At 38.8% G+C, this 24,235-nt stretch overlaps 1 protein-coding gene across 1 annotated transcript in view; it reads right to left on the bottom strand.

Annotated features, from left to right (window-relative positions):
• The window catches only part of ATP6AP1 (ATPase H+ transporting accessory protein 1), a 51,352-nt gene that overhangs the window by 7,600 nt on the left and 19,517 nt on the right, over positions 1 to 24,235 (bottom strand). Inside the window, exons 7-8 of the mRNA XM_072355206.1 lie at positions 3,320 to 3,561; positions 2,661 to 2,714 (exon numbers count right to left, since the gene is read on the bottom strand). Of these exons, the coding sequence (XP_072211307.1) occupies positions 2,661 to 2,714; positions 3,320 to 3,561 (296 nt within the window). The remainder of the gene's footprint in view (positions 1 to 2,660; positions 2,715 to 3,319; positions 3,562 to 24,235) is intronic.

Below are 24,235 nucleotides of genomic sequence, written 5' to 3'. Positions count from 1 at the left end.
ATCACACTGTATGATTTTAAAATCTGGGGTAATATTTAAATGCAATGATGACAGGTTTACAAATAAGCAGTTGCCTATAAGCAATGCACAATATAGAGTAGTAGTGTTCTCTATCGATTCTTTAAATCAGTTGCTTTTAGTAGCATATCATCCATTCAACTTAAAGTCTAAATACAATCGATGTTCTTTAGGAGTAAAATAACAAATTACTACATTGAGCTGTTTTCTTATGGTGTTTTTTTGTTTGTTTGATTGTTTGTTAACGATCAGTGGTTTTTGATTCATATAATCCTGAAGAGTTCTGAAATCCTCAGAAGAAATCACAGAACCCCAAGCATCATTCAGGTGAGAAAAGGATGTTCTGTCTTTTGTCATTCCTGTCTTGAACTTAAACTGCTCCTTCCACACTATATTCAGCTACAAACATCAGTGAAAAAAGAACATAGCCTTTGAACTGCATCTAGTATATAAGCATATATGGAAAATTATCCTATTGCTATAATGATAAAGGTGCAACATTTACAAATGCATTAGCATAGAAACTAAATGTGAGAATTTATTCCTGATACATAGCACAATTTGAACTGAATTTTCAGCTGCAGGCTCTAAAAGCACTTCTTCAACCTAACGACATGGCCATTTATAAATATACATAAATATGTACCATATACATAACCATACTTAAACCTTGTGCCAGCCACAAGTGCTGAGTGCGCTCTGAACCCTTGCTAAGAAGGCAAGGAAGCAAAAAGAAGGAAATTCTTTGGAAACACACCGTATGAACAAACAAGTTTTACAAGGCTACGTGTCTTGCCTTTCAGAGGAAATGCTGTGCTCACACTGAACATTACAGCCAATACAGGAAGCAAACTTTCACAAAGCCATTATCCTCTTTAATTATTGTGGCACAAACAGTTCTTGGCTGCATGTTAGACTCCCTTTGTGGCGGATAACCCTCTGAACTCTAACTGTCTCTGCTTGTTACTGATCACCATTTCACGTGGCTATCCACTGCAAGGAGAAACATTTCTGAAAAGGAAGTTATCTGGAATTACCATTGTTCCAATAAGAGAAGCACAGCTGAAATGTACCAGACTTTGCACCACGGTTCTTGGAGCAATTCCATTTAATACATGCTGTACAAGAACAGTCACATTCTTAGAAATTTAGGTAGGGAAAAGAGAAATGAAGCTCTATCCAGCAAATGCTCTGCACTTCTGTCCAATTTGGTACCTTTCTCCTGAAAAGATGTCAGATGTGTGAACAGCTGGATGTCATCAGCTGCTGGGAAAGCCGAGGTGCTTCTTCCAGCAAAATCTATTGCCCACTGCTCCTACTCCTGGTGAAGCATTACTTTTGCACAGCCACAAAACCTCAACAGCTCACCCTTCTATGGCAAGTGCAGGAGGGTGACCACTGCTCTTGCTAGAGAAATGAGAGAGGCACATTTCCATAAGAAGAGGCAGCTACTGCAGCTGCTTGTAGGAAGGAGGTGGGCTGTGCCTAGCTGCTCAGCATAATGTGGCTTGGGGGTGGTAAGAACGAGCTCTGGATTGAGTTTATGCTGCTGAGGTTAGAGTTTATTGAGCTCAGTGAGAAACAAATTGAGCTATTTGAGCATGGTCTTGTCTGGTGTCATTTTATTTTATTAAATGACCTTTGCAGAAAAAAAATAATGCAGTTATGGCTCTGTCTTCTATTCCTACTCACCTCTTTGCCCTGCTCATGTCCTGTCTACTGAGCCAGAATGTAATCTTACTAAGAAGTCATCTTCAACAACAAATGTAATTGAAATGAACAAGCAGTGGAAAACAGAAGTTATAATGTATCTCTGTGAGTTTTAGTTCTTGAGAACAGACACGCTGGGATGAGCAAAGTAAATGAAGCCTTCCTGAATCATGAAAAGATCAATGGGCTGTCCTGGTTCTGCTAAGTGTGTATTATATACCATGCAATATTGTATTATGGGAGCTAGTAGAGGCCTAAAATGGCATGACTGTCTCTTTAAGAACGAAAGAAACTGAAATGAAAAGAGGCAGCCACATTGTCTTTGACAGAGATTACGGAAAACATTTAACTGCTGTTCCTGCTGCTGAGGAAAGAACTGAGGTTTGTTGACCAGCAGCTGTATGGCAATCCTCACAGCAGTACAGATGCTACCCTGGAGTCCACCAGAGACAGCAATAGCAGCATGTTTTCTCTTCAAGTTTTCATCCTAAGTCCTCCTGTTGCCTCATTTTCTCTTCCCTGTTCTCATGGTGGAAGAAGCTTGCTTTTGTCATCATCTACAGAGCAGAAAAATTATCAGTTTTTGCAGCCCTCGTTAGCCACAGGCTAACTCCAACAGAGTACATTGGTAATCTATATCAGGATGAAACACAAAGCCTGGCAAGGCAAGCAGACTTCAGCTCCTAGAATTATTTCCAAATTAAAATAAGATGTTTTGTGTGCCACTGTCTCACAGAATGGTTGTTTGTTTACACTGTTTTCAGAACTTTACCTGAGCATGTTTAAATATTCTTTACTATACGGTAACTCCTCAGCAATAAAAAACAAAACTGTGATTTTAATAACCTTTTCACTACTTTTTTTCTTTGTCTTAATTCACAAATGGGCTTTGTACATCACAAAGATTTATTTAAGAATAAATCATAAGTTACCTTATCTCTAGGCTGTTGATTCCATTCACTGGCTTTGTGTATTTTAATGACAGTCTAAGAGGAAGAAAAAGATTTTTAATGTTAGAGTAGTCAGCTTTAATTAAATCACTGTGACATTTCAATCAGAAGGAATATTCTAAATCAATAGGCAATTACAAAAGTCATGTAGAAAAGGTTCACAGTACAAAAAGCACACAGAAAAATATGACAAAATATTTCTACAGCCTTTTTTTTTTAACCCAGAGCAGGTGCTTCAAAACAAATGAAAGCAGAGATCATGTTTCATTAATGTATTTCCAACTGAAGTACCACCTACCAAATGGCAATACGGCACTTCAAGGGAATTTTACAATGAAACAATCATCTCATTAATGCTAGTGGAGATCTCTGTGATGGCAAGATCAGGCACAGAGAAACCCATTTGGGCCAAACATAAACAAGCAGGCAACTAAATAATGCCGAAGGAAAAAACAGTAAATATAGAGGCGGCATCTGAAAAACTGTTGTGGTCTTGATTCAATCTCCTTCTTTCAATAATATTGAATTTAGTATATTTTATTTTGTATGCTTCAGTAGAATTAAGTTTTTGTTCTTTCCATTTAGCTGTTAGCTTCCAGAACAAAATGCATGAGAAAGTTAAAACCTCCTGTTCTACTCACGTTGCGTTGGTGTCTGAGCACACAGAGGAAGAAATATCCACACTCCGCGTAGTAAACGTCGCATTTGTCAATTCTATTAAAACTGAACCATTGGCAACAAGGCTGAAATTACTAGCATAGAAAAGGATGCATGTATTATTTCCTGTGGTCACACTCAGAGGTGGATATGATAAACCATCTTCTTCTTCAGTAGCCATTAACTGTCGTCTTAAATTCCACACCACATCAGTTTTCCTAGAAATCTGGAATAACAGCACATTAACCATTAACACTTTGTAAACTTTGAGAGAGATGTCAGCTGAACACAGATCTTAACCATTCTGTCCCATGAACCTCCATCCTTAAATCTGCATCTAAACTTAATATTTATAATTGTCTGCCTTTCTAATGGGCAGCATGGTGTCTAACTGGGCGGTATTGATTCCCATGTCAGGTGAGTAAAATGAGTACCCCTTATATGAGATGTGAATATAAAACTACGCTAGTGCTGCCTTAAGATGGCGGTATCCATTTCTGTTAACATATAAATATATATAGTTAGACTGCAGAACAATGTAGTGAAATAATTTCATCTCTTCTCTGATAATATCACAAGAAAATTTCAACTTAACAGTTCAGTGACCATGGCCCTTGATAACAGTAACAGTTTTCACACTCTTCATTCTAATAAGCAGGAAAGAAGACTAGTAAGCTACGGAAGTTCTGTATTTAGGCTCTTCTGATGGCTTCTGGAAGAAGATCTGTGCTCAGTTGGATGAGAAGGCAAACTTTTATAGGAGACTTCACTGCAGATACATTTGCTTTAAGGAAGCTTCCAGGAATTCCTTTAATTGGTGCCTTCTTGCAAATGTGCCCAAGGCATCTTTTCTAAAAATAGCTTCACTGATACCAGTAGTAAAAGCTATCTGATTGCATTGGATACAAACTTTATCTTTTTGTTCATGTCTTCACTTCTTACTCATACTTGTACTATGCCATTTATTTTTAACACGTGCATCAGCTTTACAACTTGATATCCTACAAGTGGCCTCTGCCCTTGGATATCTTTAGAACGTAAGAAATGAGAAGTGTCACAGGAGTTACCAGAAGTGTAATTATGTTGATCTACTGCCTGAAACCGTATCTAACAAGTTTAAAGATAGGTAAGGACTTTTTATTTTCCAGTCTGGAAGAGATGTTATAATATGACTTTATAACCTGATTGTGGAGAGGAACGCCCAAAGGATTTTGTCACGTTACCTGTTGCCCTCTAAACACTGTGTGACATCTGTTATTTACAGTGTGTCTTTGCAGATAGCTATCTCATTCTAGGAACAAAGCAGGATGGGTAGAGTAAAAAACCTTTAGCTAAACACTCAAATGAAGATTGCAATCTTCCTCTCCCATACATGCATACTTTATGAATTTCTTTTTAATGCAGAGTAGTGCCTTTTCAAATACATCAGAACATGCATTATTTTAAATGAATACCATTTCCTTTAAAAGAAGAGTGCACAACAAAAGAAAATATTCAACTTTTGATATAAAACTTTTAATCTTCCCTTAGGCTCTCCTGAAATGTAATCATTTTATTTCAAACTGAGAGGAAGAGCTGAAGTCTAAATTATATCCTGTCTAACAATTGACTTCACTATGTGGGCCCCGCATATCATCTAAAGAGGGCTCTAAAAACCACCTGCTAATAGCTGAAAACAATGCTGCATTGGAGAATGTGATTGGGCTGAGTTTGGGGATTAGTTTAAAGTATCTTAAAATAAAAAGAAAGCCATTAGGATATCATCATGAGACTGCAGCTTTACTTCTATTGCTCTGCTGCCAGTACTTTGTCATGAAGCTTTCACATAAAGATTCCCTTTGGTCTCAGAAAAAGCATATAAACCAGAAGAGCATTTACCTGTAAACTAGGGGTGTCAGGGACTAAGAAATCCATTCGTTTTCCCTGACTACACCTATTTTAACCAATTTACCCACGCTGAAGAAGGGTAATACAATACAGCTTGCCAGGCACATTTCTAAAAGAGGGCTTTGTTTCAGTCATACCTGTGACTGAAAATAGAGAAAGTCTTGGATTGAGCAGGCCAGTAAGTCCTTATGTGCACTGCTACTGGCAGGTAAAACACCATCACCAAACAGGAGCCTGAAAGTGTCACCTCTCTGGAGGAATGTCCTCAAAGTCTATTCACCCCGTCAGCCTACAGGTGTATCAGGTACCTGTGGCTGAGGTAATTTAGCACATTCAAAATCAGAAAGAAGCTATTCAAGAAAAGCTCAGTCCTGAGGTCTGAGATATGCAGCCCAGGAGCTGCTAGAAGGTTGAGGACAGCAATGTCTGCTTTAGCATCCTGCAGCTTGGGCCGGGCAGCTGTCCGCAGATGTCCCCGTCTCCCTGTTTCAGAATAAGCTTTCTTTTGTGGCTGCATAAACATGAAATTACTGAATTGAAACTTCTCCCCATAACATATATTCTGTGCTGAGCTATAAATGACCAGATACTTCCTTGAGACATTGATTATATTTACACCAAGATTTTGTAAACCAATCAGATGTTTTAGGAACAATACACAGTGGCAGTGTTCTCAACCACTACACTCTATTTTGTTCAGTATCCCCTTCAGCTTTACCTGATCTGAACTGTACGTACTGCAAGTCACTGTCTTGTTTGTCTGGATTTATTAATGGCATTTCTGACCTCAGATTGGCAGTGAACAATCATAAGACAAGATCAAACAAGATACAGGGGAAAGAAAGAGTGCAACTGACATTGTCTTAGATCTCAATTGCACACTATAGTTTCTAACTCAACCTGCAGTGGAAGCTTGGACAAGATTCTTGCCTTTGATCTAGTCTGCAATCATCTCTCTTGAAAAGGAGAAGGCTAGCTGATCTGGCTACATTTTGATGCACAAACACACTGATCTCTTTTCAAAGCAAAAAGATCCAAAATTATTCACTTGTTCTGTTGTCATTGCTAGCTTATTGCTGGCTGTTCCAAAACAGAATGGCTAAGGACAAGAGAAAAGATTTGGGGCCATTTTATATATCTGAAAATACAAACATGTAGAAACTGAATGGTTGCAAATACATGTAAAAAAAAAAACAACAAAAAAACACACACATAAAATACTGGGAAATAAAATTTAATTGGCTGAAATTATGAATGGTAATGAACCATAGAAAACAGGCTACATTTTGCACTAGTTTTAAAGCCAGATTTTTGGATAACAGTTCAACAGATGGTTATGCCTTTTTTTTTCAGTCTTGTACTTCTTTGCTTGTTACTGGCTATGTTTAAGTGTGAACAGCAGTAAGAATACAAATAGCATCCTGACGGTGTCCATTGCTCCTTTTCATCTCTAACATTATAGGTCCGTAACCTCATTTCTGAGGGGTTGTTGCTCTTGTAACAGCTACAGGAAATGAAAGGTCATTCTGTAGTTTCAGGGAAGGGAGGGAATGGGGAAGAAGGTTACACTTCACTTTTTGGGTTGTACCCCAGTCCCTGCCCCCATATTGGTACAGTGATCTGTGATGTGTTCTCCGTATATATCGTGCTTTGATGGCAAATGATTGTTTTTCTCAATGTGGTCATAATACAATTAAACCAATTGTTGGAATTACAAACCTACATAAAATCTCAGCTTCCCTTAAAAGCAAAACACAATAAAATACAGAAATGCAGTATAAGAACCAGATACTGATGTATTATCTTACTATTAGGTTTTTCTGATAAACAACGAAAATATTTAGGGGCTGTATGTCGAAGATGAAAACTCAAAACACATTGTGAGAGAGGACATAAAAAAATCCTTTTGGGTCACTTAGAAATGTAAGCCCAAATCATGAGCTCGGTGTGACATCAGAAGTAGGGAAGGCACTGCAACCGTGTGATCAGAGCACTCCAAAGACAAATACTTGGTATCTGGAGTAGAATTTTCCTCAACAGCTTGAACTGCATCTACATGTGATGTACCATCAGCAGAGCTCTTGACAGGACCCCAAGCTGAATGCACAACTGCAATTTTTTCATATGAGGGACCATTACAATGTTTTCTCAAAAGGCATCTTTTTAAAAATGATGCTAGAAAGCTGCTGAATGCTGTGGTGCTGGTCCCAGGACAACAGCACATAATGCTGCTTGCTGGGGTTTTGCATATCAGAGGTCACTCAATATTCATGTCTCAGCCAAGAATAAGCACATTTCCACTCCTTTTTCTGAAACCTCCACTTTCCTTTTGTTCGTGTGAATAAGGTCAGTTTCTTATGTTATTTTAAATTGATGTAACATCATCACAGCCTCAACACAGACAGCAACACCACCACTAGTCCAGCCCCAGCCCTGCCAATACATCAGTTTGGCTAAAAGATACTGCAACAAAAATCTGAGCTGTGGGCTCATGGTAATGTAAGTCTTGAAATTCAAGATCACCCCAATATGTTATTTCCAGAGTCGGGTTCAGAAGAATCATATACAAGGGGAAGGAATGTCTTTCCTCAAACCTATTTTATTGATCCACTAACACAGACCTATAGCCTAACAGCACTCTGACCTGTAAAAAAGCAGAATGTCAAGCAGTTACCAGTTATCTCTCGTTCTGGTTCTGAGTTTGTGCTTTTCAAGGTTTTTATGATTTCCATTTTGTTGTTGCTGTTGCTTTCACCACCACACCCTCTCGGCTCCCCCCCAAACTACTTTAAAATATCACCTCACTTTTGGTGCTGCATTTGGCGAACTTTGTGTTCCATTGAAATCTCAAGCTCTCTCTCTTTTTTTTTCCTGAGCAGACTGGATGTACTTGGATTCATTCTGATACACCAGTGGGTTGTGCTGCCATCCAGAGGTAATTTGACAGGCTGAAGAAATAGTCTGACTAAAACCTCAGCAAGTTCATTGCAGTGAAGTGCAAATTCTGCACCAAAGAACAACCGAAGGCACCAGGTCACACTGGGAACTGCCCAGCTGAAAAGCAGAAAAAAAGCTGGGAGTCAAGGTGGACACCAAACTGAGCATGCACCAGCAATAGACCCTTGCCACAAAGAAGGCCAATGGTATCCTGGGCTGTGTTAGGCAAAGTACCCCCAGAAGGTCAAGAGAGGGGATCTTTCGCTTCTAGTGAGCACTGCTAAGGCCATGCCTGGAGTGTTGTATCCAGTTCTGCCCTCTCCCCAATAGAAGTGAGATGTGGAGTTACTGGAAAGAGATGCTGAAGGGACTGGAACAACTCTTCTGTGAAGAAACACTGAGAGCACTGGGTCTGTTCAGTCTAGAGAAGTCCTGTGGTGATCTCATCAATGTGCATACATTGATGGCAGCATTGAAGGCAGCATGCAAAGTGGACAAAGACATCCTCCCCTCTGTGGAGTGCAGTGCCAGGAGAAGAAGCAATGGCACAAACACTGGAGGTTCTAACTGCATTTCTGTACCATGTGGGTGATGGAGCACTGGCACAGTTTGCCCAAAGGTTGTCCAGCAAGTGAAGGGAGGTAATCCTCTGCCTCTGCTCTGTCTTGATGAGGCTACATCTGGAGTACTGCATCCAGTTCTGGGTTCCTCAGTTCAAGAAAGACAAGGAAATTCTAGAAAGATCCTAGCAGAGGGCAAAAAAGATGATAAGGGGTCTGAAGCATCTCCTGTATAAGGAGAGGCTGAGACCTGGGGCTATTGAGACTGGAGAAGCAAATACTGAGAGTGAATCTGGTAAATGTTTATAAATATCTTAAGTGCGAGAGGCAATTGGATGAGGCCAAAACAAGGAGCAATGGCTAAAAACCAGAACACAGAAAGTTCCCAATAAATATGAGAAAGAACTTCTTGACAATGAGGGTGACAGAGCACTGGAACAAGCTGCCCAGAGAGGCTGTGAGGTCTGCTTTTATGGAGATATTCTGGACACTCTTCTGTGCAACCTACTGCAGGGAACTTACTTTAGCAGGGATGCAGGACTCAGTCATCTCTAGACATCCCTTCCAACCCCTGAAATTCTGTGATTCTGTGTGAATTAACTTGCCAATACAATGTGTGAACCCTAAGATCCATGTCTGTCCATCATCTACACAGACATTAAATCAGAAATAGTACTAAACAACAACAAAAAAAAGAACCTCATTCACAGTAGCAAAAATTTTTGAGTAAGTTCAAATCCAAATGCAGACTTCGATGGAGTAACAGCAGTCTTTCATACTCAGTTGCAAATTATCTCACCTACCTGCAACTACTTTTGACATTCATTCTTTATTACTAAAACTGACCGAGATAACATTTCTGTGCTGCTGCAACTGAACCCAGAGGATGTTTAAACTGCATTTTCTACCGGGAATGTTTGTAGGGTGACATGTTTGTACTCAGAATCTTCTGAACATTTCTAGTAGAGACGCCTCGCTTATCAGGAATTACCAGAAGCTCATTTGAATGAACCCTTCTTGCTCCTTTAACTATCTCTTTTGAAAGCAGTAAGTTATCACAACTTCAAGGTGCTTTTTCACATTTGAAGTTTCTATTCATACTTAGATCACCTGATATTTTACAACTTGCATATTAATACAGTAAAACTTACATATCTTAAAACTGCACAGATCCCAAGTAATTGCATGTGCTGGTGTTATCAGAAACAAAACTAAGTTTCCAAATCGTTCTTTTCTTCCAAATAACATCTCTTCAATGCCAACAGCATAAGGTAAAGCTAAAATAGAGTTTTCAACAGAACAGAACTGGCAAAAATGTATACATTTGTATAGATTTGGGAAAATTTAGAGAGTTGGTTTAGAAAAACTTATTTCCATGCATACATATTTAAGCCATAGTAAGCACTTGGGATTGAGAGAAGTCCTGACATTAATTTTTCACTCAGACACATTTCCTGTCAACAGTTTTTTTCCTAAATAAAAGCATCAAACTGACCAGAATCACCAGTGCACACATAACATGCTGCAAGGCGGGTGATGTGCTTCTCTTACAACACAGAAAAGTTGTTCTAAGTAAGAGAAACATACTTTAAAAGATTTAATTCAAAATCTATGCATAGTTGAACTATGACAATACATGGGGTAAGTATGGACTTGGTTGCCTGTAGTGTTCACATATGTATGTATGCAGAAAGAATTACATGAAGTACAAAGATCCAAGTGCACCATGCAGAAGGATGGCTTATCGAAGAACAGGATTCAGCACATTAAAAATATACTTTGAAGCAGGCAATTCCTTACTGAGAAATCTCATTCTTATCCCAGCTGACTGCATGGATCTTCAGTTGGATCTAGATGTCGAACACAAAGCTGCAGATCTAGTGGCGTTTGCTGGAGGACCAAAGGGAGCTTAAGGTGGTCACATTTAACAATGCACAGCAGGAATCATGTTTCCAAAGCCAGTTTAATTAACATTGCTGAAAACGGAACGGGCTTCTCACCAAAAAAGAGGGAAATGAAACTTCTAGAAAACGGCCTGCCTCAAAGATTATACTTTCCCCTTCCCATTTCCAGTTCAGCAGTTGGTAGGAATTCATTAGACCACTAATGCTACCACACTGAAGTGAACTGCATGCCATTTTGCACCTTTGTAAAGCAGCTGTAAGCCTAATCAAGACACCTGAATAAAACTGAGTAGCATGTCCTTTTGCTCAGTGGAGTTCTTAGCTTCTTTTTCACATTGTTATTAATATTCTCACAGAGCAGGGAAAAAAAAGAATGCATAGAAATGAGGTTATTATGTCAATGGCAATCATTTATTAACAATGATTACTAACACTTTAGTGCCTTGCAGGATATATGACTAAGCTTACTGGTTCATATTATCACCTGATGCCTCCTTCTCCAAGCATGAATGCTTCTATCAGCAACCCAAACAGCTCAGGGACTGTGACCTGCCATTCTGCATCTCAACTCCCAGAATTCTTCACAAAAGTGAAGATATAAGGCTGACTCTAAGAGATAAGGCTCCCTTCTATAATTGATTGCATTGTTATGACATTTTGAGATCTCTGGTTAGAAGGGACAATACAGCTGCAATATAACTACTGAGCTCAGTGGCCTGTGTAAACACAGTCTGCAGTGTTACTCCTTATGCTTATGGCTAGATGTGTTTCTTCACAGGTCTGTCCTTTTGCAGCACTGGGCTCTACGAGATCCCTTGGTTTATGTTTACCAAGCACAGGGCTAGTCTGTGCAATTAAATATGGTGCAGAGATGAATGAGCTAGTCCACCAGAGCCACCATCAGCCATGGTTCTGGCCAACCATGCACTTACCAGAACCCAGAGCAGGGAAAGGTGCCGAGATGCAGCACTTGAGATTTCCATTCTACTTAAAGGGCCTTAAAATGAGGCACAGAACATTTTGTGTGTATAGGCTAACAACCATATCCACAAATGCCAGAGTAGTCTCAATTCTTCTGAAGGAAACTGCAGTATTTCCTCTTATTTTATAGCCCCAACTTCTAATTGATTTTTACACTACACTTTTTCAATTAACTTGTGGAATAACAGGAACCGGTCCACAAAAAACCTCTTGATTTTAGAAAGTAAAACACAGTATGTATAAAACAGTACAACTCTGTTCTGTGTAGAATACAGTATGTAGCACTGGAAAGAGCGGCCACGCTTAGATTCACCACTTATATTTCACTTATGACAACTACCCCAAATACAATGATTCCAGTGAAAACAATGTCCTGGTCATCTACCAAATTGTTAAAACTCATCTGAATCCTTTTAACTAACCAAATTTTTTAATCAAGAATACAAAATAGGGAGAAAAAAGTACAGAGAACTTCTATATAACATAGATTTAATCCTGCAAAGAATCTACCAGATTTATTATTAAAGCAATATTCCGATGCCAGTATCCCCGGCTTTAACATTAAATGTTGGGCCTGATTTCAGGCAATTCTGCCATAAAAATAAAAGATGCTGCAGGTTTTACATCAATCTTAGACTACTAAGGGGAATACCCACTCCATCTGAGTGCTTTCCCCACTTTCTTATATCTGTATATAGAATCCAAGTTGCCATGGGAGATGTGAAAAAGGATGAGGAGTCTCTGCTGCAGGAAGAAGAAAGAGATATGCAATGAATGTTGGGCTGAGAGCAGACAGTGGTCTGGTGGGCTACGTCACAGAAAAATGCAGACAGGGTAAAATGCATCACAAATGGCTGGCTGGGAGAGTTGCCAGCACTGTTTTTTTCCCCAGTGTAGAGTAGTCACAGGAGAATTAAAAACATGAATATCCATAAATACCTCTCTTCCTCCACTTAAAACTTTGATCCCATAGCACTTTGGGTGACTAAGCTGCAAAACTGGGAAGCTTGTCATCCTGACTGAAGAAAAAGATGTGGACAGCATGACAATATTGTATGCTACACTTACTTTTTACTGAAACTTCGATGAAATTATTTTTTGCTTTAAAATGTATATATTGTTCTTACTACTCCTTGGGTTTGTCTGTAATGAACAGAAGTCCAAATACTGGTATGTTTCTCAGATGGCCCCTACAAAATACCATGTTCAGTGTGACAATGATATTCTTTACTTCCAGCAGCTCCATCTGTTTGTCACAACCCTTCGGGAGAAAGTCAAAACTTGCTCTGAAGGGACTTGTGAGGGGAGTCTGGCACTGTCTGTCTAGTTTTGATGAATCAAAAGGCAAAGGCCAATAATTCAAGCAAACTGCACTTTTTTTTTTTTGAACATGGAAGTTGAAACAAGCATTTTTTTAATCTTTTTTTAACAGAAAATCAATAAAGAAGTGCTTACTTTCTACTGTTTTCTTACACTCAGTAATACACTTAATTTTCTCGACAGTTGCGTGAAGCTGGGAGGTGTATGTATAAATGGAAACCACATCAGAAAGCCTAGAAAAAGCTTATCTTAGAACTAACAGCCATGCACGTTGGAACATTAGCACGCTTTCTTTTTTCTTGATAAACAAAACATTACAGGTTTGCCTCAAAATAGCTGTATTTCCACCAAGCTTAGTTAATTCACCCAGTTAACACAACTAAGCCTGCATTACCAATCTCACCTTCATAATTTCCTTCATCTCCTGCTGGTTTCCAGCCCATGCAAGCACTGCCAGCAGTTGGTTGGACCTGCCATCTCTGGGGCTGTTAGTTACTGACCCTTGTCATACCTTAATAAACTCTGGAAAACCAAACTTTGTAAGGTGAGGCGTATCAGAAAACAAAAGACCAATGCCCTTCCATCACTACAGAGGGGTTGCTTTAGTGACCCCATGCCTAGTGCAGTTCTTACGCCACAGACAGGCAGTTCAGAGTCTGTCTGGGGATTTGGTTCAATCACCAATTGCTCTGGATGGCAGTTCACACCCTGAGAAGAACTGTGGAGCAGTCAAAAGGCTGATAATTAGGTTCATAAAGAAAGCATACACTGGGAAGAAGGAAAGAGTTTTCAACAGTGAAGAGGCAAAGTAGGATCTAATATTCACCTTGCAATAGCTCTGCTCAATGTAAGGCAAGAAATCCTCCCTGTTCTGTTCCAGGATTTTGTCAGTGTTTCATCTGAAAGCCCCAGAGGCAGAGCTATCTTGCTGTTGGAATACCAGGGGTTTAACTTACATGCTGTAATGCACTAAAACACAGGACGCTGCTGCTTATGAATCATTAAATATCTATCTGTGAAATGACTCAATCATTTGAGTTAAAACCGAAATCCCATCAGAGAAGAACAGCTGCAATGTGGCTACAAGCGTAAACACTGAGGTTTTAGAAAAATGACAAGGACGGAACAAAACATGCCATGTAATATTAAATCTGATGTCAGGTACCACTTTACAATAAGGCTTCCATTAACAAATTAAAAAAGATGCCTTTGGCATTTTGGCAGGAAAAGTATGGGTTCCTTGTCTCTTTTTTGCTTGTTTTCCAAGTTTGACAACTTTCTAAGCCAAAATGGCAGCAAGAAAAATATCGTTTATTATCTGACTGAAATTCTATTGAATCCAAAGCTGTCAACTACAAGGCACAGCTAGTATGGTCCTCAGAAAGGACAAACTTCTACTACACAAGCATTTCTGTAACAGGCAGTATTTTATTACCAACCTGGTCTAATTCTTACCTTTGTCTGCTAAAGCTCTAATGTGCAATCTTTGTGAATAAAGGCTTGCAGGCTAATAGATTTTAAGGAAAAGCCTGTAATATTTAATAAAAGTAACTTTTAGAGAGAGCATTTCAGTAGAGCTATCCATTAGAAGCAAGGACATATCTCTCTGCTAAAGTCATAAAAATGTTTCATTATTAATTATCATGTCCTACTCTAATTTTAGAGGTGTGCACGCTGAACTTAAGAAGTAATGGCTGAACATGTACAATGGTTATGCTTGAGTAATGATGGCCTCTCTTTCTGCCTGCTTCTAATGGCAGAACGTCATTAGCTGATGGCTTTGGATCAAATCTAATACTTCAGACAGGGTAAGAGAGAAAACACAACTAGTACATGCACAAACATGGCAGATCTAGAACTGCTCCACAAAATATCTCCCTACCAAAAAACACTGAATTTTTAAAGTTGCAACATTCTGTTGCACTACATAAACCGAACAGATTATCCTCTAAAAAGAAGGGAAAGATGAAGTACAATTTGCCAGAGGAAATGAAAATGAAACTATGTCTTCTAATTAGTTATAACCATGTTACAGGTTGGATGCACTAAAACTTAGGGGTTTGTTAAACTGCTTCTAACCATTAGATCACAGACTCTTCCCAGGGATATCAGGGATACCTGCATTTCACTGATAGCTGGCAAATTTTTGTCATGTGCTGGTAAAGGTTGCCTTCATCCTTCTAACAACTCTTTAACACAGACAAGAGGCCGCACTAGAAATCAAATGATGCAAGGTATAAAAGCTTTGGTTTAATTTTCTACAGAGGAAAGGAACATGGGAAGTGCTGCAGGTTGGTGTTTCAACCACATGCAGGAGAGGTCTTATCCCACAGCACAGAACCCTTTGCTCTTCAGACCCAGGAGAGGTCTGGGAGGAGACACCAACACTGCGATTCTCTGGGTGGATGGGATTGGTTTCCCACTTCTAATCTCCCACTTCCTCAAAATGGGAATGTATATTTACTTCTGAAGATCGTGCCTGTGAATCTCAATGTCCAGAGAAAGTGGGAATGTAAATTTCTTTTTGATCAGAATACAGAATCACAGGATGACCCAGGTTGGAAGGGACCTCAAGGATCACGGGGCTCCAACCCCCCTCCCTGGCAGGGCCACCAAACTTCCACGTTTACTAGATCATGTTGCCCAGGGCTCCATCCAACCTGGCCTTGAACACCTCCAGGGACGGGGCATCCACAAGCTTCCTGGGCAGCCTGTTTCAGGACCTCACCACTCTCCTAGTAAAGAACTTCCCCTTAACAAACTTCCTTTTGATCAGTAGAATCAATGAATAGGAAAGGGATTCCAGAGCTCCAGGAGCAACTTAGAGATCTTCACCAAGGCAGGGATAAATCTTGAAAATCCAACCTGTTCTATTACAGTGAAGTAGGGAAAACTGCACAGAGTTCAGGGTAAAACCCACCTGATTTCCAGCTGACACAACTGTTTCTTATTATAGATTTTCCAATTGCCAACAGAACAATGATTCATATGCAGCTGCTGTGTTTTGATGTGGCAATTCTACACCAGCCCCGCAGGCAAGCATGAGGAGGGAAGTCTGTACACTTCCTTTTGCAGAGCTTTTTTTAGTCTGTTGGCTGCCTCTTCTGGCTAGTTAAATATGTTATGTATTACCTTTTATATTCCTATTACAGAGAAAAGCTATGTCAATATCCCAACCTGCCATCACCAGGTAAAGACACAAAACCAGACGCAGTCTGTGAGATCAAAGGTTGACCAACCTCCCTTCCAGTGCTACTGATCATAACTGGACGATGAAGAATAAGAAAAAGGTGCATAAAAACAATTGTCCGAGGATACCCTCCTTGATTCCTGACATCTTGGAATAGTGACTTTCAGAGCTGAAGGCTGCATTTCAAATGAACACAGGCTCTTCCTTCCATCCTACCTTCCTTGCTTTCTTCTGCTAGTTCACCAAATCACAGAAATCAATGTTCAAGTGCTGCTTTGAAAGAAATGCCTCTTATTTTATTATGTTGGTCAACAAAGTCGGAGGTGGATGTTGGTGGTATGGCAGTAGAGGCTGAACCTTTCTGCCAACACTCCATTACATGCTGTTGCTGTGTGACAGATGGCAGCAGAGGGGCAGTCCGATAAATGACGTCTGACATGGAAGTGCTGATGCAGCAAAGGTGTCTCATTGCATTCCTCCATGATGGAAAAGTTGCACCCACCGACAGTAATCGATTCTTGCTGAATTTTTTTGAAGACCATACAGTGGACGTGAGCACAGTGAGGCAGTGGATGGCGTGTTTCAGCAGCAGTGACAGTGACTGACTACCTCCACTGGTGCCGATTCTTACAAGCACAGAATGCAGGCACTTGTTCATTGCTGGCAAAAAATAGTGTCTTGTAGCAGAGAATTTGCTTGCTCAAATTTTGTTACTGGGGTATTGTGCTCTTTTTATCTATTGTAGTTTCCGTGGAAGTAAATAGGAGGCATTACTTTCAGAGCGACATACGTACTTTTGTCATCCAAATGTAATGTGAAAATCAGTTTATTTTGTTTCTTCTAAGGAATCTGATGCTCCTGAATTCCTGATTGCAGTCTGTAAGTTCTGATCATCAGCAGCAGTGGCCAGAGATAATTTCCTGTTTAATTTCTCCATGTTACTGGTGTTTTTATTTATCATTTCCCCTTGAGCTGCTGCTTTTTCTAGATGAAATATTTATGTCTTGTACTGATTTCTAATGTATCCCTTTGGAGATGGGGTAGCCAGAATTGCACACGTTATGTCACTCACAGACTTGCACTCACCAAGGACTTACATAGTGAAATAAATGATGCTTGCTGCTTTACTCTCTTCCTTTCCAAACAATTCCTTTCTGCTTGCTATTCTTCTCACTGCTAAGCGTTGTGATGTTCCAATAGATGTGCCCAAAGTCACACCATAATCTCTCCTCTAATAGCAGCCTCTCACCACAGTGCAACATGCACATTTAAGGTTTTCCTCATGTGTGTTACTTTCCTGTACACTGGATTGCATCAGTCATTTTATCACCCAGTAACACAGTGCTGCAAGTTGTTTCTCTAACTCATCACTACATCTGTCTTCAGATTCTGCCCCCCTTCCATACTGATAGTGTCTCTGTGGAACAGCACATCTCTATGTAATTCTACTGATAATTACTCTCCATTGTAAACACCGATCCTTTATTTCTATCCATGATTCCTACCTTCAATTAGTTTCTTTTTGTTTCTGCTCTCAAGTAGACCCATTTTTACTGCAGCAACAGGATCATTTCTCCTATGTACATTATGCCTCTCAAAGAATACTGAATCCATACTATATTTTCCTCTTGTAGCTACATTATATTCAGTCTGCTTGACCCTTACAGGAGAGAGGTTTCCTGGTTGTATTTCTCCAGAAATATGGAACCACTTTTGAAAAACCATGCCATACCTGGCAGCTCCTGTAGCATGTAAGTGCATACATGTGGTATATAAATTGTAATGCATAATTTAGCCATTAGAAATCATAGTTTGGCAGTCCTTTATTTCATTTTACTTAGAACTTAGGTGAAAATTACCTTACCTGGCACAAAACTATTTTATTGATTTATTCTGAAATATATTCAACCAGCTCAGTAATCACAGAAGAGGCTGGATGATTACTGGAAAAGTCTCTGAGGTGAGAACTTCTCTGTGTTCCATCACAGAGATTATCAATCTCAGATTCATTTGGCTTTGTTCAGATTTCCACATTCTGATTAGAACCAATGCTCTCTGAAAGCATTTCTGTCTACAGTACTTCTGTTTTTTTATGTCATCTGTACATTATTTCTAAGAATGTCTGCCTTATAATTCCACACTTAGCATGCAAGAACTTATAATCCTTCCCCTTTTCTGTATGCATACAAGATGTTCACTTTTTGAAGCAGTTTTATTACTATCAACAGTCTTATCTCATTCAGCCTGTGGTTAATCATGACCAAGTTTGGGACATTTTTATTTGGGGAGGAAGGCAAGGAGAAAGAGGTGATTCTTCAAAAACAATTTTATACATTTAGTTTGAACTTTTAATATGTTATCTTTAAACAGTTTGCATTCTAAGAATTAGTCAACATAATTAGAGGGTAACGGGGCAACTGACTGTATCACAGATATGTGAACTGTTTCAGTTTTAGGATTAAAACCTTACATTGAAATCACATTAACCGGATGCTACATACAACCAGTCTTCTAAGACACTACAGGAAATCCTAGAATATTTATCCTTCTCTCCTTGAATTCAAACTTTAAAAAGCAGTTCTTTGCCAATCTGTTATTCTAAAAACATCTCTATCTTGGTATTTTCCTTCCACAGAGTTTTTATATATATGCTGCCAAAATGCTGTATCAGTATGCTTGCTTGCTATTATGTATTCCATATTTCCTATTTTATTTTAGTCTTAGTCTTCATTTTTATCTGAATAATCATCTTTATGACCTCTAGATGTAGATTAATGCATTTTTACAAGTTTTCTTGGTAGTTCTTATATCTACATTTTACCAGTTTCTAGTTTTTCCTTTTCAGACACCCCGGTTTTCTTGGTCCTCAATTTCAAATGCCCTAAAGATTTCTAATATTGTTTCCACAGAATCTGCCTATACCCCAAAAGATAGAAACTGAAAAGAAAAACAGACTGCTGTCATCAGACAAGAATAATAGTTTGGTTCTGTGCTACCTTTCATTTCTCAGGGAAGTCGACATACATATATATATATATATATATATATATAAACATAAGAATAAACTGGAAGCAAAGTTTGCAAAGTATGTTTAAATTAAGTGATTCTTAATGCCAATGTCTAGAAAGCAGTAGCACAAAGCCTAGGGTTAAAGGTAAAACACTACCTTGCCTTCCCCAACTAACAACTGGAACAAATTATACAGAATTGCTGGCTAGCATTTTTCTCATCCCTAGCATTGAATTTCCACACTAATTTGACTAAATGTTTTGTTCCTTTTTTGCTCTAGAACAACACATAACTGGCTTCAACCTGCCTTAAGCAGTTCTTCTGTAATTATTTAAAAAGACTCTACCTCATCTAAGTCGAAAAAAAACTGAGTTAGCTAGGAAATAAATAAGTGCATATTCTTTATCTACAAGTAAAAGTTTATTTTTTATTATAATAGAATTATAAAAAGAGGGAGAAGACCTAAGGATGAAGAATTCATGTGTTTCTTCTTTCATGTTGGAAGCCCTGATGCCTTATTAAAGCATGTCAATCCATAATTGCTCTTTCAAATGTGAAAAATACAAGAGTAAATGATTAAGGGTCTTCCCCTATTTAATGATGCATGAGGGCATCTACCCTACAACCCCAACTTCAATGAGTGGCATTATAATCACTTTTATAACATTTGGTTCTTAAAAAAACTCCCATTAAAATGTTTCACTATATTTAACAATTGAAAGCATTTCATTAATCAGAAGCTGTGAAGTCAGTGGGGTTGCAGTGTTTAGTCTCCTCAGCATGGTGAACAAGAGAGGAGCTGGATGCCAGTAGAGGATGTAGCACTGCAAAATGCAATTAAAAAAGTAGTAGGTAAAAAGCAGAAACAAAGAAAATACAACCACAGATACTTGCCAAAGAAGATGAAACCTTTTCCAACTCTTTTTAAATCGAGGCTCATTTCTGTATCACCTGAGGATCCACACCATCAAGAGACTTTTTCTGAAGAGTCAACCATTTGTGCTGCCCACGTTACTTATGGTTGATCTTGTAGTTCAGACTGCTCATGTCTTTGTGGGACCAAAGACTCAAGAAACTTAGATGCTACCTAGAACTGACAGCTGGTTCACTGAAGCAGTAAAAAACCCACAGTAGATGAAATTCTCTGAAAATGTGAAGCCAGTAGAGGAGGTTTGAATAGCACTTCAAAGTGCATCTGTAAAAAGTGGTGTCAACAAAATGAGCATCAGCTGGGAAGTAGCCATAAATTCCATTTTGGCAATATGAATTTATTCAGAATTCAGTCCAACTAGGAAATTGTAAAACTGTCTTGCAGAAGTTTCAGAAGCAAACTTGTAAAAAACTGACATGGACAGCACAAAGACCTGAAAGACGGGAAACATCATGAGATTCACAATTTGAGGCACACCTATCTTTCAATCACCATAGTCTTCTAACCATTCCAGTTGCAACAGAACAAGTGATGTCATGTTCACAAACACTAGCCAAAAAAACTAGCTAGCAGTGAGCACACATAGGAAGGGTGACTTTGACCACAGCTCCCCAGACCACTAGAGTTCATACACTCAAGAAGACTTGAAGTAAGCTAAACCTGATTGCAGCCCCTTTATGTTATTGGCATGAGGATTCTGTAAGCTTTCATCAGAGAACATGGAAGTAATTTCCTCAGTGATCAAAATTTGGTGGTGACAAACCAGCAGAGATATGCAGCACAGTCTATCAACAAATAGACCAAATCCCAGTTCTTCCTGTCCTCCACTACGATTCTAAGGGAGTTCAGAAACAAGAAAGGACACCTTGCTCCAGCAAGAGACAGCAGTGCATGGCAGTTCAGGCCAACACATCTTCTTGTCCTGATTCTCCAGATGAGAGCACTTCACCATCCCCAGCATCTCAGTCTTCACAGAAACTGAGGAAGAAAGGTAATGCTCCCTCTGGAGGGAAGATGACTTCCTGATGCAACAGTGGAACGGGGACTGTGGAGGAGGATGATTCTCCTGAAGAAACTAAGCTAACAAATGTTTTAAGGAGAAGAAGGGTCTTGGGAAGATGCCCTGCAAGTCTTGAGACAAGCTTCTGGTTTTTAATAGAAAATGACATTACAGCTATTGCTCAGCAAGTGCTACCTGACTAAACACACCTATGCTGAAATTTGACCTAAGCATGTAGATTGTTATTATGCTTGTCAGAGACAAAGGGTGCATTTCCTCTCATTCTACAGTAATCACCTATAAGAGGCAAAAGAAATACACCCTAAAACGACCATTTCAGTCAGTACTTTGACAGTAAAGAGAGCCTTGGTTGACGACATTTACATTTCACTTGCCCAGTATTAGATGACACAAACCGGTCCCTCAGTTCCAGCCAGACCTCAAGGGCAAACCATCTGAGAAGGGTCATAAGACGTGGCACTTGCCTTGTTGGACAAAGGAGCTCAGTTGTAACAAAGCAACCAAATAGTGAAACTATTCCATGTTTCAAACAGACTGTTTCATGGTCTTATTTCTGTCTCTCAGCTTCAAGTTCTGAAACTGGAACAGAACAGGAACCAGGTGGAATAAATCTCCTTCATGAACTGGGGTTATTAACTGATAACTATGATGGCCCAAAGGGATCTGTGGCTATATTGAGTAAACTGAACAGCACTCCTCATCAAATCAGAATAGGGACTTAGTCATAGGAGTGTTTTGCTTCCTGTCTCATTAATTTACTTTCTGCAAAGCCAATACCAATCTGCAATCCTTTCCAACATATGCATTTTTTACATTTATTTTTCTTTGCTAGAGGCAATGGAAGAATGAATGAACAAAACAAGAAGATGCTATGAAACCAGTAACTGTCCAGCAGCAGAGGTATAGCTGTCAAGACAGAAATATCTGACAAGCCCAGAGTTTGGAAGCTTCATTGCATAAAATTAATTTAATCCATCAGAATGAGATCTTTTCTTTTTTTTTTTCCTTCATTCTTGAGAATATCATGTTTAAAGCTCATTTTCCACATCAGCAGGAAAAGAAAAAGCCCACTTAGCAAATGCAAATCTTTCACAGGAAATGATTGGTATTGATTTTCAAATGTACTGAGTAATGTGAAATCTCTTCCCACACAATGAAATCCTTTTACTTCTCACACTGAGTTTTAGGTTATCACTTGGGAGAGACCCTGTAACTCCTAGATCATTGAATATGGTGCCTACAGTTTAAGCGGAGGGAATCAGTCCTCTAATTTATGGATGCAAAACAATTCACATCTTCCACAGTTCAAGTACACCAAAGATATGTAATACATACTAAGAAGAGGTTACATGCAAATGCAGACAGATGAGCCCTGAAAGGCACTTTCCATTTTGACTCTCCTAGCCCTGTACAGAAGTTGATAACCCTGAATGCACTTCAATAACTTAAAGTAATTGTGTAAAAAATGCCTCCAATAGTTTTATATGGTATTAAATTCACAGAATTAAGAAAAGTTTAAATTGCTTACTTTTTAAAATGCAGAGCATCTAAAATATATTGCTTTAACTATTTAAAAGTGCTTCAGATGCTCAAACTAAGTTACTTCAATTTAGGAAGTCTTTTGAAATCTGCAGTTTTAAAATTCAACAAACTTTTACAATTACTCTAAAAATTCCTTCTCTTGATACCAATTCTTTCATTATTAAAAATATTTTTCATTCTAATTGTTCTAAATGCAGTTTTCAGCTAAGAACGCCCATTGCCCATTGCCCCTTTGATTTCAAGAGTAAAGAGACATAATAACTGAATAATTTTTGTTATATCTTCATTAAAAGAAAAAAAGGAGTATTTGAAAAAGAAAAAAAAAGAAATAAAAAAGAAGAAAAAAAAACAGAGATTGTAAGTCCTGAACTCATATCCTCTCCTATCCACAAGAAATGAACATCACAAGAGAATCAGCGCGAGCTTCCAAATGCTGCTCTGATGTCTGTGTGTTCTAACCCTGGTCTTGAAAACTAAGTCTCTGGAAGTGAAGTTTACAGAATGGATGACTGAAGAAAGTTCTGTTTTTCTTCAGTAGCATTACCCTTTTGCCTGCAGTCTGAAGGGACTATTCTGACTATCTAGCTGAAGGTTCAATATGCTACTTCCTTGTAAAAACAGTTTATTTCTGATCAAACCCAGGACACCTTTGAGAAACCTGTCCAATTTTGGCTTTAAAAAGAAAAAGCATTTATGAAGTGCAGTCAAGTTCCCACTTACTCTTCTTCTGGGTAGGCTAAACACACTTCAGTCCCATTTTAAGCAGGTTTTCTAGGTATTCTTGGGCTACAAACAATTCACAGTGTTTGTAGTGTTCCCTCCCGAAAACACTCCAGCTTCTCAAGATGCTGCCTGCAAGGCTCACTGGAGATCTAGACAATCTCTGTCATTACTTTCCTGTTCCCAAACCCAAGAAAATTATAACTTCTGTATTTTCAATTGACATTACCCTGAGCTTGAATAAAAAAAAAAACTAAGCTAGGCACTGTATTAGCAGCTCAGCTGAATTATCCACTGCATCAGATAATTTTCATTCAAAGTGGCTATTTTATGGGATATAGCACATCCCTCCTATGCCTCTCTTGAGAGGGAACTGCATTCTGTTTTCCTCGAGTCATTTAATTACATTAAAATGTAGATATTGCTTCATGACAACCTGTATGTCATACAAAACAGACACCATTTAGTAACTGTTCTGCACTGCTACTTACTGTTAGCATGATACGATGATCTGTACATGATGTTCTGACTAACAGCAATGGTGGTGGAAACTTTGTGTTCCAGTTATCAATACTAAACATTGACTAAAGGGAATTAAACCAGTTACTTTAAAAATAACTAAATTAGCAGCCTTCAGTTTATTAATTACGTTCCATCTTTACTGACCTGCAAAAGCCTAATAATGCTCCATACAAAGCTTACTATAAAAAAACTATTAGACATTACAGTCATTAAAAATAAGTTCTAAGGACAACTAAAGGCATGGCAAATGTATAGTCTCCTAGATTTTAGTAGTTCTGTGATACAGCTATTGCATATGAAAACCCAAGCAGTCATTTCTGGTCAAAACCTTATATAATACAGATTGCTTGCATGTGTAATCTTGAAAATCGGCTGC

The sequence above is a fragment of the Excalfactoria chinensis genome, chromosome 1 (assembly GCF_039878825.1).
Source record: "Excalfactoria chinensis isolate bCotChi1 chromosome 1, bCotChi1.hap2, whole genome shotgun sequence".
Classification (NCBI taxonomy): Eukaryota; Metazoa; Chordata; class Aves; order Galliformes; family Phasianidae; genus Excalfactoria; species Excalfactoria chinensis.
Note: the sequence above shows the minus strand (reverse complement) of the source record. Positions and strands in the feature narration are given on the sequence as shown.